General features: G+C 41.5%; 1 protein-coding gene across 2 annotated transcripts; it reads right to left on the bottom strand.

The window, feature by feature from the left end:
* Positions 1-241: 241 nt before the first annotated feature.
* LOC135461814 (pancreatic secretory granule membrane major glycoprotein GP2-like) lies at positions 242-15254 on the bottom strand. 2 transcript variants are annotated; one of them, XM_064739055.1, is made up of 7 exons: positions 15116-15254; positions 14636-14851; positions 2443-2610; positions 2254-2316; positions 1765-2017; positions 1076-1162; positions 242-581 (listed from the first exon to the last, which is right to left on the bottom strand). In XM_064739055.1, exons 1-5 carry the CDS (start codon positions 15177-15179, stop codon positions 1872-1874), a joined length of 657 nt encoding a protein of 218 aa, XP_064595125.1. In that variant the 5' UTR covers positions 15180-15254; the 3' UTR covers positions 242-581; positions 1076-1162; positions 1765-1871. The 2 variants fall into 2 exon arrangements, with proteins under 2 accessions (XP_064595125.1, XP_064595126.1); XM_064739056.1 differs by having other exon boundaries at positions 1076-1179.
* Positions 15255-15923: the final 669 nt, after the last annotated feature.

A 15923-nucleotide genomic window follows, 5' to 3' on the forward strand; every position in this document is an offset into this window, starting at 1 on the left:
TTTCTCTCAGCATCTCCTTCGCAGCAATCTAGAGGGAGCAGTCATTTCCATTGAAACCAATAGGAAGCACTCTTTCTTCAATATTACTGTTTCATTTATCGATATCGATAAATCATTTGTTGATATCTCTAATTACTTAATCGATATCGCTAATTTCTTTATCGATATTGCTAGTTCCTTTAGCGATATCGATAAATCATTTATTGATTTCGATAAATATCTAATGTAATAGAGTATACTCACTAATACCACTTGGGGAGAGACGTCAGTCCAAACATTGAGAGGCCCATCGGGATTGGTTTGGCGGATTTTAGGGAGATCTCCGCCAGGCGGTCACCGTACCGGTTATCATAATCTCCAATCACTCTTAGTTCACCGATAGCGTTCCAGTCTACAGCTTTTACATCAAACCCACATTTGCCGGGTTTGTTCCTTTTACACTGTCCATTTATCTTCTCATATGCGCGATCAATGAAGAATACAGTGCAGGGGATATTGTTTCTGCAGGGGATGGGTACTGTGGCCTGGTACTGAATTATAACTGATTCTCCCTCTGTCACTTCAACTGCAGGAGTTAACGTCTATTAAAATGAAATATTTAATAACCATATTACGCCTCATAAATGAAATTCAAAACACACGCTCTATTATTTCAGAAATTTGTCCTCGGTAAATATTTTAACAGACGAAATAAGCCTCCGACTATGTTATAAATTATTTTTCGCCACGATAAGGTTGCAATACCATCGATGAGGCGTTAAGCTATTATCATTCCTTTATAAACTATTTCATTTTACAATTCTATCTTAGCCAGTCATAAAACAGAAGCTTTTGTATGTAAGTTGATTAAGGATTAATCAGATGGTTATAACATCCCATCGCCCAACATCTGACCATGCTGGAGATTTTAATAGAAACGTCATTAGCCGTACAACCAATCAGTCAGGTAAATGCATGCTCAAGTATTCCCACCTTCCATAATGCCGGCCGCCGTGATATAAGTGAAATATAATATTAAACAACGATCAGATAGATAAGTAGGTAACTGTCAGTTTCATTTTCACATTATACCAACTTTCAAACCAGCGAAGAATTCCTGACTGTGATGTTCCGGACTGGGGATACCATCTTCTGACGCCCTAACCCTCACAGAGCATCGCACCTGTAACGGGTAACGATCTGTATAATACAAACCGAGGGTGCATTAAACAAACTCGATTTGTGCTGTGGTCTAAAATTATCATCCAAATTACACTCATAAATATATACTTCAAATTTGATAGCTGAATCGGAGCTATGGTAGTAGAGCAATCAGCTTCGATCGTTTTGTAATGAAGATTTACATCCTATTTCAGGTTTGGTCAGTTCTGACATACTTATAGCTAATATCCTCATGCTCAAATCTGTATGTGACATAAATGATTTCGCAATGCTTTGTTGTTAAAAAGCCTAGTCAAGGTGCATGTACAAATTGTACCTGACTGTGAATTTTGTTTTCGGACGGCCCTATAAAAGCTTACACAGACAAAACCAGTATACGATCACTGACTTCAAGTCAATTCTCATGCTAGCTTCCTTTCGGCTCATAGGTACGTGTGTGAAGGTCTTCCACCAGCCTGCGGATGGTCGTTGGTTTCTTCGCGGGCACTGTCCGCTTTCTTCTACCATAATGATGCCATCGTATAAGTGACATATTCTTGAGTATGGCGTCAAGCACCAATCAAATAAGTAAATAAATCAAAAACAAGGTCAATGAAATCTTACGTTTATGCCAAGCCTGTAGCGTGTCTTCCATTCCGTCTCCAGAAGCTGAGCGGTCACGGGAAGATTAGCTGAAGGTTGTTGGATTATTCTGGTCACTTCTTCTCCATTTATTCTCCACACGATGTCGTAGAAATAACTTGGGTCAGGGGAGTAAACACACACTGGAAACGCAGATCTTGAAAAGCGGCGTTCTCTACACTGATGCCTAGCAATGGCTCCACCGACGGTGTGACATTCACGCGGGGAAAATTAACTGTAAATTTCAATAAATAAGTGTGGTGATGTAATTACTGATTAGTTATCCCCTGGGAATTTGGGTATTTACCATCCTTATGGGCATCGCCAAGATTTGTTTCATGTGAATTACAGCAGATGCATTGATACTCCTTGTTTCTTTCTTTGACAGTAACACCTCTCTCTCTCTCTCTCTCTCTCTCTCTCTCTCTCTCTCTCTCTCTCTCTCTCTCTTTCTCTCTCTCTCTCTCTCACCTGAACAGTCTGGATAGGTGCCAGTTTCCGATGAGGTGCCTTCAGGACAGGGCGCTCTTATGTCTGTAAAGATATGGTATGATCAGTAACTTGTGGTGAAGTTTTTCTCTCAAATCAAATTTTCACAAAAAAAGCCACGGGAACATAACATTTGGTAGCAAGCCGAAATTTCTCTTTAGACCTACTAACCCAAGCAGTATGCAGCTGGACAAGTGTCGGGAGGTCGTAAATAATACACGTTGTACTCTCCACAGTTCATCACCTCGATGTCAAGGCTTACTCCACAGTCGGAATCTTGACTGGTGACCATACAGGCTTTAGCTGATGTCTTCTGGTTCAAAATAGTGGGTACACTTCCTGAAATGAAGGAACATTAAGAGTAAGCTGATTTGTGATTATTTGTAATAAAGCACTATTTATTTACTGATTAGTTTGATTTTGTTCAATCCAATACGATAGTATGCATGCGCTTGGTTTTTTAAACATTGGAGAAGACGAGGAAAAACAAACGAAATTGTCCATACAAACGAAAACAACCTACACACGCGACTTGAAAGATAACAAAGGAATAAAAACCAGTTAAAATTAAAGGATAGTGGGTAGATATACACTTCTTCAAAAACACAAGTAAAAGAACTTCAAGCCATGCACAATTTCAAATAGGCTCCCGTATGCTATTCCAACAAAACTAGCATCTTAAGTCATATTAAGCAATATCCTCACATGTACCAAGTACGCACATTTAAGACATCCTGGTACACCATTCCCATGGCATGTGGTAAACACATTCCAACGGAACACTGTAGTATCCAAGTCCGTTACCGCTGTTATAATTTACAATGTGCTCCGCATAGTCGGTATTAAAGTTACGTTTTTGAGTAGTCACCAGAGATAGCGTGCCCTGTGTCCAGTCTGCCCAGGATCTGAACATTTCATTTGGCGACGCGGATGAACGACAGTCACTAAAAGTGTCAGATTTCTTGCAGAAGGTGTAAAGCATAATCTGTCTATCATCATTGCAGTCACGTAAGCTAAAAAACTGTTGTTTTCTAAACTTTCTCACTCCTCTCTGATCGTCTGTCTCCCTGTCACGTGACCCTGCAATTTCCGCGAAACAACAAAATGTCTCAAGCGCTACCTGTATTTCCGTCGTTTGACATTCACACCGACTCCAGTTCCTTGTCTCAGAGATGGTCAAACTACCTCAAAAGATTCCATAACCTTATGATTGTCATGGACATTAAGGACAAGAAACGTCAAAGAGATCTTCTGTTACATTTCGCTGGTGAAGACGTCGGTGGCATCCTCGACACACTGACGAAAACTGGCGCCGACATCGATGGAGCTGTAACAAAACTCAACGAGTACTTCAACCCCAAGAAAAGCGTGGCCTACGAAACGTACGTCTTTCGAAATGCCCGGCAAAACCAAGATGAGCTTGTCGATGTCTACGTTATCAGACTCTGGCAGTTAGCTGCGCATTGTGAATTTGCCGATACATCAAGGGAAATAAAACATCAAGTTATTCAAGGCTGTACTTCCACTCGACTGCGTCGCAGAATTCTCCGTGATTCAGATATAACACTGACTGCTATCCAGGACCTGGCACGATCAGTAGAACAATCAGAACTCCATTCCTCTGGTATTGAAAACAATAGTGGACAAAAGCGAGAAGAAACTGTACACACTGTTTATAACTGAAAGTTTGTTTTAAAAAATCTAACCAGAAACCTCGACTGCCTGCACTGTCGCATAAACCTGACCGCCAACAGCTTAAATTTGTTCAGTCCAAGCCAAGTGAAAAATGTCAAAACTTTGGTTATACACGTTACGCATCAGGCAACAGATGCTCGGCCAAGAGACAAGAATGCAACTACTACCATATAATTGGTCATTTTTCCTCAGTTTGTAGAACAAATGTTACGCAGAGGACACAAAAAAACACGAACTGCCAAACAAATAGTAACTGTTTCGCCTGTCGCTCAGCCACACCGACGTCTACCCTTTCATCTCCGTGAATGCACCGCCGCTGAACTTGATCGCCTTCTGGAACTGGACATTATTGAGCCAACGCCATGGGTTTCACCAATTTGAGTCGTTGAAAAACAAAAAAAACCCGTCTGAAATCAGAATTTGTTTGGGCATGCGCGCTGCTAATCAAGCCATCGAACGTGAGCGTCACATAACCCCCACCATCGATGACATCATGGCCGAAGTTAACGGGTCCACAGTGTTCTCCAAACTAGGCCTCAACTCTGGATATTACCAGATCCACCTTCACCAGAATCCCGTCACATAACGACTTTCTCCACTCATGTTGGCTTATTCCGATATAAGCGACCTAATTTCGGTGTGTGTTCCGCTTCTGAGGTATTACAGAACCTGATTCAACAAGCCCTGCAAGGACGGTGTCATTAATGTTAGTGACGACATTTTCCTACGTGGTGTAGATACTGAAGGGCACAACATTCGTCTTCATGTCCTACTTGTTCGCTTGCGCGATCGAAACCTTACATTGAACCCCGAAAAGTGCGAATTCCAGAAGTCGCGTATCAAGTTTTATAGCTATGTGTTCTGGAAGGACGGTATCTCCACAGATCTCAAGAAGTCGATGCAATACGCAACTCTGAACGTCCTCAGTCGGTGACTGAAACCAAGAGCTTCCTCGGATTGGTGCAGTATTGTTCACGATTTATTACTGATCTAGTTACGCTTTCAAAGCAATATGACAAAACAAAATGTTGATTTCCTATGGACAGAACATGGAGACCAAGCATTTGTCGCGATCAAAGTTGCATTAACTGCAGACAGTGTCATGCCGTATTTCGACTCGTCCAAACTAGCCGAACTAATAGTCAATGCTAGTCCTGTTGGATTAGGCGCTATACTGACCCAGAAAGACTACAAATCTTGCAGTAAGATAATCTTGTACGCCAGTCGAGCGCTGATTGACGTTGAACAGCGATATAGCCATACTGAACGAGAAGCCATTGCCCTCACATGGTTAATTCTCCACCACCACCTGTACCTGTATGGACTTACGTTTACTGCTGTCACTGATCATAAGCCGCTGATTCCGCTATTCACGAGGCCCAGCGTCACGTCCACTCACCTGCATAGAACGGTGAAGTTGTATGGCTACAGCTACAACCTCATATATCGGACTGGTACCAGTAATCCCGCTGATTTCATAAGCAGACATCCACTTATGTCAACCCAATTGTCTATCCATGAAGAGCAATTCGCCGAAGAACATATCAGGTGGAAAACTGTCTACAAGTCAAAACAACTACTGTCGCTTGCTGCATTTCACCACGAACTGTCTGTCGGCCACGACAACAGTTTCATTCATACAACGCAGAGTGTGAGACCTTGCTCATCAAGGACATCAATGTATCGTGGAAACAAAGACGCTTTTAAGACAAAAGGTTTGGTTTCCGGGAATTGATTCTCTTGTCTTCTCTGTAATCAACAACTGTCTTCCTTACCAAGCGGGAACCCCGGAAAACTCCACCCCTCGCGAACCCCTGAATGTGACTAATTTACCAACTTGGTCATGGGAATAGGTTTGCGCTGATTTCGTCAGTCCTTTACCGTCCGGTGATTATCTCCTAGTTGAATGTGACGAGTGCTCACGATTCGCTGAAACTGAACGCGTTTCATCGACCTCTTGTAAGGCTACGTTGCCAGCTTTAGACAAGATATTCGCTACTCACGGAATCCCTCGTGTGCTAAAGACCCATAACGGTCCTCCGTTCCAAAGTGCAGAGTGATTATCTCCTAGTTGTATGTGACGAGTACTCACGATTCGCTGAAACTGAACGCGTTTCGTCGATCTCTTGTAAGGCTACGTTGCCAGCTTTGGACAAGATATTCGCTACTCACGGAATCCCTCGTGTGCTAAGAACCTATAACGGTCCCCCGTTCCAAAGTGCAGAGTTTGCGCAATTCGCTCAGTATCTCAGTTTCCAACACAGCAAGATCAAGCTTTACTGGCCTCGTACAAACGATGAAACAGAGCGGTTCATCAAAACTCTCGAAAAGGCCATAAGAACGTGTGACGCCCATGGAAGACCATGGAAACAATAACTCTACACTTTTCTCGGGCAATATCGCGCGACACCCCACACGTCTACAGGAAAATCCCCCGCTGAACTGTTATTCAACCGATATTTTCGAACATCACTACCTGAACCAGTGATACCTGTAAAAAAATCCCTCTCTACGGTCCAAAGACGGTAAGTCCAAACAACGCATGAAGACACATGCTGATAACCGAGCCGCCGCGAAACCCAGTGCCATAAAAGTGGGTGATAATGTTCTAGTTTGCCAAAAAGAAACTTATAAGCTATGCACGCCATTTAATCCAGCTCCATACACCGTTATTCGCGTGAAAGGTTCCATGGTCCCGCGAAATATCCGGGAGATATCCCGATCCCAACTCCACAAATCCGCAGGAATCCACCTCGTCAGATAGAGGTGCCAACCAGATTTCGCGATTACAAAATGTAATTAGTTCACTGACATTAACTGTTATAAATGAATGGCATTTTGGTGTTCCTAAATGTTTGAGATCAAGCCCACATGATGACTTGTTTCAATTTTGTATGAATATACTGCATAGTGTCATAGCTATATGTGCAGTTGTTAATCATATGTGCATGACATTGTTTATGTTAATGATATTATTCATTGATGCATAACACCCGCACCTGTCGATGTCAGAAAGCTGAGTTGCTGATTTCGAATCCTTGGTACAGTGTTGTTCACTCTTCAGAATCTCATGTACTACGTATATATACTTCCTGCATGTTACTGAATATGTTTGCTTTCCATGGACGAATCTGACCCACATGATGGGAGGGATGTAGCATCCAAGTCCGCTACCGCTTTTATAAACTGACGGCCAAAATAAACTTTACGACTCCGTGAGTTAAATTTAACCTGCCTTTTCAGTAAATTAATACCAAAATATTGTAGAAAAACACTGTACGAAGCATATTCCCATGTGCGGCAAGAGTCATATACGCCCACACGAATTTGTTTTGAGACAACGAAGAAAGTTCACGTGACCCATGGATGGCACTACACATGTAATAAGTGTATAAAAACGTTACACACAGTGTGTTGGTCTTGTACACTTACTAAAAACCACCAAAGTATTGCCTCCAGAACAACGCGATGAAAGTGGGATTTGTGGAGAGGAGCGGACACCACTGGTCATCATCTACGGTAACCTAACAGCTCAACGTTACGTGGATGAAATTCTATGTCCTGTTGTCTTGGCATTCCTTCAACAACAGCCACGTGGTGTCCTGTACCCGCGTGACAACGCCAGACCGCACACAACTCAAGTTGTGCCGAACTTCCTGGACGTCAACGACGTCAACATCTTGCCGTGGCCTGCACGTTTCACAGATAGGTCCCCCATAGAACACCTTTGGGATATCATGGGTCGTCGAGTAAGACAACCGCCACACCTTACAGTCAAACCGACAAGAACTGGCGTTCGCTGTGAACGACAACGAATCCCACGTCATCTCATCAGACGACTGAGTTTTTCTATGCGTCGGAGATTTTTTTTGCATGCATTGAAGCAAGGGGTGGCCAGAAGCGATATTGATTGGTTTTAATATTGACTGATTTTAAAAATAATTAACTTTTTGTATACTCTGGTCATTGTTAACCAAGATGGAATGGCTATTTTTCTACCCCCACTCTGTTTGTTCTCTGGTAAAACGGTTTGAGGATTGCTTTGTCCGTTCTTACTGAAGACTTTCAATAACTTAAGTTAAAGTTACGTTTCTGAGAGGTCACCACAAATAGCGTGTCGAGTTTGTCCAAGATCTAAACATTACAAACCCAGTTTACAACCATTGTGCATATCGCATATTGATAATTGCCATAAATTGGCAGGTAAATTGATACATTCTAAGTAAGCAAAACATGGATAAGCCGTAAGGTGCGCGACTATTAACGTAGGACAAACCGGTTGAGGAATCGAGTCCAGATCGATTTTGTAGGTTTAGTCTACTCTTTTTGTTGTCGACACAACAACTACGTTAGCATAGCCTAATGTTCGCTGAAGACCACTTGTTTCCTACCAGTATGACATATATATCCATATATATACGTGGAAAAGTTCATCGTGCCAAATGATAGTGCTTTACTCAGGGCACTCCTTCAACCATAAATCTAACCGCCCCCATATGGGCGATACATTATTCAGTATGACGTAAAAGTCTTTCAGGTAAACACAAGAACATATAAAAGATAAAAGATTGGTTTATTTTGTAAACTTTGTATGAACTTCGTTGGAAATTTCGTTTATACTCTAAAAGCAAGATAATGAGAATATGGCTTATGGGAAAAAAACTGTTATCATTAATAAAACAAAGTGTTTTCAAAACACTTCACACCTAATAAGATCAGAAGCAACAAATGACAAATGACAAACAGATTTGAGAGCACATTCCATCTGAATGCAGGTACATTGTGGACACCGCGACTCGATTTATTGCAAAGAAACAAGAATGGGCCAGGCTTATCCACAGTGAAACACTGCACATAATACATGATGGCCAGAAAGTAATAATACAAAAATAATTAGATTATGGGAATCTAGGAATGTAATAATGCGAGATTACAAATAGCACTTGCTACCGGTAGTGTAATAATCATACGTTATGGTAGCAAGTGTATATGTATATTGAAATTTTCAATAAGTGGCGACCGGCCCGGCTAGCACAGTTGGTAGAGCGTCCGCTTCGGGACCGGTAGATCCAGGGTCAATCCTTGATCGAGTCACACCTAAGACCTTAAAAGAGGAAGTTGTAACTTCCTCGCTTGGCGTTCAGCATGAAGGGGATAGTGCAACGACTGGTTGACCCCTATCAGTATAATGGCTCGGGCTTACATGCCTTCGGTAAGTCTCAGTGAAGCAGCACTAAATAAAAGAGCGGTGGAAATCCGTCCTGCAACAAGGAGGCACATTACACGTACATGCACCCTATGATTCCTTCGTCGGCATATGACGACGTTAAACCCCAAGCACTCACTCAATAAGTGGCGGCGACACACTATAATATCAGTATTAGACAGTATTTCTGTCTTAGCTTGCACAAGTTTTTTTTTTGTCTTCAGTATTGCACCAGTGCAATACAAAGAAGGACAAGGAGAAGGGTTTTGTCTATACCTACCCAGGATTAAAATAACTGCAACTTGGATGAATCGGGTGGAAACATAGCTGAGCTCATTTGTTCTACATAACTATACAGCATGATGGCAACATTTAGGCCTCATAGATACGAGTTTTTTGTGTGTGTGTGTTTTTTTTTTTTTTGTTATTACCCTTCGACTGTTGTTAGAGTTATCGCCCTGGGTTTGCAAACCTTGTTAAAAACGAAAATGAATAAGAAGCTATCCTCTTTTAGTGTTATTTAGGCATAGTAATTTAATTTATTTATATGTTGAAGACAATTTAACTATTATTATCAAGGGCTGTATCAATCAAATTGCTGCCAGCTACCGTACGCAGGCAACAAACTGTAAAACTGTCTAAAGCTTAGTCGGTTAAAACCACAGTCGGCTATGTTGTCACTCTGCAGCAATCTGACTGGTAGAATCTCTGATGATTGTTCTTAAATTGATCCCTAAGTATAAATTAATTAAATTACTGTGTAGACATAAGACAAGAGGGTGATACTTTCTTGTCAATTTTCCTTTCTAACAACGAATTGATATAACCCTCACAACAGACAGTCAAAGTGAAACAACAACATCGTAGGCCTATGCGTTCTGTTGATTTGTGAGCTTTAGAAAAGCTTCATTGGCAAATAGCCTAAAGCGGACTTGTTTCTATTTTCTCCAGTCAGTGAACGAACTCTATAAAATGGCCCTCATAACACTTTTAACGCGTGTTTGTTTCCTACTTGTCACTCTCGGACGTGACTAAAGATTTCGGACTAACTTTCGACGAGTCTAAGACGAAAAACTTTACCCAGTACCCAAATATTTTCCTTGTGAAACGGACTAGATGTTGAAGCCGGAGAAGGCAAAGTGATGGCACGATGGCACGAAGAGATGACACGATGCCAGTAACGTACATTCGCTTCGTGCAATCATGTGATCGCTTTGTGCCATCGTGCCATCGCCGCGCATCATGGTGCCATAGGACATTAGACAAGCGACGTGGTGCATTATGGTACATACATTTTATTACTATGGTGTGTTTCTTTCAGCCACGTGGCTATATTCCGCCGTATCCTAGTACGGCGTACATTTTACGCCGTACTCAAGAATATTTTACTTATACGATGGCGGCCAATATTATGGCGGGAGGAAACCGGGCAAAGCCAGGGGGAAACCTACGACCATCCGCAGGTTGTTGGTCTGACGTTCCCATGTACGGCGGGAGAGGAAGCCAGCATGGGCTGGACAGAAACCGCATTGGTGAGAGGCTCCTTGGTCATTACGCTGCGCTAGCGCGTAAACCAACTGAGTCACGTAGGTCCCAGTTTCCTTAAGCACGCGCTTAAGGACAAACGCTTGACGCTAAACAGATTCATATGGATATGTATACAAAATTTTACACAAGTATCAGTAGTGGAAAATGACAAAAGCCCGATGTCACTGGTCACTTAAGTATTCTTCTTGCCATCGCCTCTTACCATCGTGCCATCGCTTCGTACCATCGTGAAATCGCTTCGTGCCTTCGCCGTGCGATGGGACGATGGTACGATGATGGCATTATCCGGCTTCCATAGCTTGACAAAATTACCAGTCGGCTAACTAAGTTAGTCGTTTAAGTTTTGGGATTACATTTTTTTGTTAAACGGGCTCCTGTCGTCGACTAAATGACCCTTAGCCGACTAACATAGCTTGAAAATATTTAGATTGTCTTACCACCCTTTATTTGGAAGAGTCCAACTTTGTGCACTACAGGATGTGCAATTCTTGACACGGTGCCAAAAATGCATGTGGCAACATGTTATGCCGTGCCCGCCTGTCCCAGGCTTTTTAGGCTGATGGATAAACTAGCGTGTTACCATTTTGAACTAGGGTGTATAAACACCTAGTCCACGTTTTATTTTTTAAATATCCAACAATATGGGTAAAATATAAATCTGGAAAAGGTCATGTACGAACGTACCAAACTACCCAAGCAACTCACATGTACCTAACTGGTATATAGTCACCCATCAGTAAGGCCGGTCAGAGGGTTTTTACATGCCTTAATCGGAGCACATTCTTTATTTTTAATCATATTACAAGTATACTCTCTGTATCGTAATGTGAATATTAACGTGTAGAGGATATCACATGTTCCAGGACGGCTACATAAAAATAGACCTTAAATCTATGGGGCGAAACATGGACGTTCCAGGTTAAGAATCGCAAGGCCCATTCCCAAAACGACGCACCGGTATAACACAAATTACCAAAGAACTAAGAAAGTACCGTATACGAAGTACTAAATTAGGAGAGAATCATACAATGAGAAGCAGTCAACAGTTTCCAGTGATTTTGGAAAGATGCAAGGTACGTTTTAGGTGAATCGGTGAATTCAGTAAAATCAATATTCACATCGTGTACCATGCTAATATATAAGCTAAAATAAGTCAAAAATATAAGTTACACCAGTGTGTTGCCGCGCTACTTTGTTAGCTCGTTACCTCGCTTCTATACCTCTTTACCTCACTTCATTACCTCGTTACTTCGCTGCCTCACCCAATATTAAAAAGAGCGATATGTCCTCTGTCGGCTTCCATATATACATGTTCTCTTATTGCGATAGCTCAACAAGAGAGGACGATACTATAAGAGATTGAATCTTCTGCTCGATCTGGTAGTAATTATTTGCAGATAATGACAAGGAACACGAATTTAGTTGATTGTGACCGGTGAAACCCATATAATATCGCTGATGTAGCTATCCCAAATCAAGTTTGTTGAGTTAGATTCGCGCAATAACTCTCTTGTAATGTTCGTTGAGATGCAGTGCTTTCGCTGGTAATACGTGCAGCCACGGTGCCTTTAGAATCACTGTCAATATATCCGCGCTGATACCAGTCGACTAAAACAGAACTCCGTGGCCAGTGATGCAATAACTTCAAAAGATATGGTATATACGGAGGTATGTACCAGGTGGGTGGGTATGTGGAGTGGGGGGAGGGAGAAGTTGGCGGATAAAAGGCTGTTTCTGTGACAAAACTTCAAAGCTTTTCGCTCAAGAAGCGCTTTAGATTTTATTGATAGCAAATTTTATATAACTAAAATGTTTATGTCATAGAGGTTTGTACATGGAAAGGTTTGATTACCCCATATATATTCAACCGAATTTTAATCATACATGATGCCTATATTGCAGGAATTCGGACCGCCAGCAAGTTTTTTTAAATTACAAGTTTTATAAATGGGTAGCACCCTTGTTGTATTGCTTCATGGAAACTGCGTCGTCCAAACTCCATGCCATCTAACAGTTTTCTAAGCCATTTTGCAGATAAAATAAACTTCTTGCCCACGAGATAGGAATGATGTACTATCTCTCAAGGGTTCAGACGAACACCCGTGAAGAAAATGGCTGACGCCATGCTGAAAAAGTTCAGTTAATCAGATTATGTTCCGCCTCTAATCATGGCGGGGGCCTGCATGGCTCAGTTGGTTAGCGCAGCGTAATGACCCAAAATCCTCTGACCAATGCAGTTGTTCTGAGTTCAAATCCTGGTTTTTCTCTCCGGCCGTAAGTGAGAATCTGCGGATGGTCGTAGGTTTTCCCCGGCCCTGCCCGGCTTCCTGCCACCATAATGCTGACCGCCGTCGTATAAGTGAAATATTCTTGAGTACGGCGTAAAACACCTATCAAATAGTTTAATAAATAAATTAATAATGGTGAACACACTGAGCTGTCGCACGCGCTTTAATCATTGTGAACACACTGAGATATCGTACACGCTTTAATCATGGTAAGCACACTGAGCTGTCGCACACGCTTTAGTCATGGTGAACACACTGAGCTGTCGCACACACTTTAATCATGGTGAACACACTGAGCTGTCGCAAACGATTCATGGGAATCAGGGATTTCGTCGGATGCATTTTTGTCCTTTCGGATTTTCCCCGTTTGTATTTTGTCCTGGATTCAACAAACGGTATATACCCTACTAAAACAAATATATGAAGGCTGCATTCCCTCAATAATTTAATACTAGATGTATGGACATGCGATCGCTATGCATATGTAAGGTGACATGAGATCAGCTTGAGAGAATAATGAAATGCAAAGATAAGAGAGACAGGCAGCATTTTGTTCACCTAAAATGTATTCAAGTATGTAAATGGCAACTTAAAAGGAATCAAAGAGATCATTTGAGACTATTCTGTGCATTGGGGTTCCTTAATGATAATTTCATACATTAGATACTAAGACTATATCGTTTTTGTATTCATTTACATACACACACATATATAGACAGTGACGTTAAACAGTATTGTTTCTAGCGTATTCTTTTGTGTGGAAAATTTATGGTATCATAAATTAAGGTCCATCAAATTGTAATGTGTTGTGGATTTGTAATCACAGGTTGTAGAAACATTTAAAAAGATAACGGTGCATACAACTATTATCACCGTATCTCACGTATGGTGTAGTTACATTGTAGACACGCTTTGGTATATACCATATTTGTATTCTTTGTATTGGTATATGAATGTACCAAGCAGTTCATGTACGTATTCATTTGCATATGCATGTGGATAGTATTACCACTCAGCCAAAAAAATCTCATAACATTTAACTAATACCTGTTGGCCTTAACTATCGTAAGTTAATGTTTTAACGAAACATATTTTCATTTGATTTATAACATTGTGTCCTCCCTTACACGTGTAGCGTAATTAATCTATTATTATAATTTATGTTATTATAGTGTTATTATATTCTTGCAAGATCATATGAAAATATCATACAGAAATTAGATCATCTTTATTTCCACGTAGTACGTACGGAGCCGTAAAAGTGATAAAGTGGAAAAAGGACTCTTTTAGCTGTTAGATTTTAAAGTTGAGGGCTCGAGTTTAAAACACGAGGCCCCGACTATAGTGACCAGTCATATGCTATAGGGGTTACGTTATATTCGCATCTATGTATAGGGGATACTGCCTGATCGTCAGTGCCATTATTGCCTTGCAGCTACTAACTGTTGTTTCTCCGTGAGTGTATTTCATTAACAGTGACAGACGTTCAACAGTTTATGGTTGCCATATATTAGCTGTTTGATTGAAAACAACGTGTAGTTGTATTCTTTTGTCCTTCTAAATTTCGTTCATGGGATCCGTAGGTACATATTAGTGTACGACTGAAAATTCCATACAACAGACGTACCGTTCATCCAGATGGGATAATATGCATTACAGCTGCCAGGAGGTGGTACAGATTGGGCCAGGTCGACGTCCTTGGTGTCCACCTTGAGGCGATACCAGCCATCGCTGAGCGAAATGTCGCAATAGGCATTCTCTATATCACTGAAGTTCTTCACGTTGTCGAAGCTGCGTAAAACTGTTCCTGATAAAACGGCGTTTGACTGGCATGGGTTTAGCGCTGAAAAAGAAAGCAGTGAACCCAGAGATTAGTGTGAATCAGTTTTCAGATATACAACTGAACAAACTGTAAATATGGTACACATTGAATTCATGAACACCACATGCTTCAAACTGTAAAATCTCTTGTCCAAGCAGAGTATACCTGGTGTAAAAGTATTCATAAATATGCCAGGAATAAAGAAGTAAGATCAATCATACATGTAGACACGCATTAACTCTTAAAATAGCAGTATCTTTTTCCCTTCAGGATACATGTACGAACCTTGAAACAGAGCTGGGGTAAAAGTGAGCGAACCGACTATGACAGACAGCAGCAGCATGGCCATTGTATCAGATGTTCAGGTTTTGATAGCAACTGTGACCACACCAAAACCAGCAGGAGAATATAAATTACGGTGTTGTGTAACAAGGAAGTACTAAATAGCCAATCAATCGGGACCTATCCTATACGGGAAAATACCCGCTAAAACCCTATTTGTCATGTCTGACGATACCAGAGGACCGATGACACCTAGTTAACCTAGTTAAGATCTATGATTTATGTATTTATTTATTTGATCCGTGTTTTACGCCGTACTCAAGAATATTTCACTTATGCGAGGGTGACCAGCATTATAATGGGTGGAAACCGGGCTCTCACGACCATCCGCAGGTTGCTGACAGACCCTCTCGGCCGGAGAGGAAGCCAGCATGGGCTTGGCTTGAACTCACAGCGATCGCATTAGTGAGAGACTCCTGGGTCATTACACTGCGCTAGCGCGCTAACCAACTGAGCCACGGAGGTCCCCTAACACAAGATCGATAGCACCTAGTTAACAAAAGATCAGGCGGTAAGGAGTTGGCTACTTTGAGCATAGCCTTGTAAGACTTTCGTGATTCCTACTTTACTCAGATCTCAGTTTTGTAATCAAGCTCTGGGTTTTAAGTGAGTGAGGCAAGGATATGTACAATCATCTTTACCTGTAGGCGCCACTACGCATCACTGCTGACCTGCAGGTGTCTTTTCCCATACCGACAAAAAAGAATACACTAACAGAACTTTCAAGGTCTCAGATCTACTTTCATGAAAA

The sequence above is a fragment of the Liolophura sinensis genome, chromosome 1 (genome assembly GCF_032854445.1).
Source record: "Liolophura sinensis isolate JHLJ2023 chromosome 1, CUHK_Ljap_v2, whole genome shotgun sequence".
Classification (NCBI taxonomy): domain Eukaryota; kingdom Metazoa; phylum Mollusca; class Polyplacophora; order Chitonida; family Chitonidae; genus Liolophura; species Liolophura sinensis.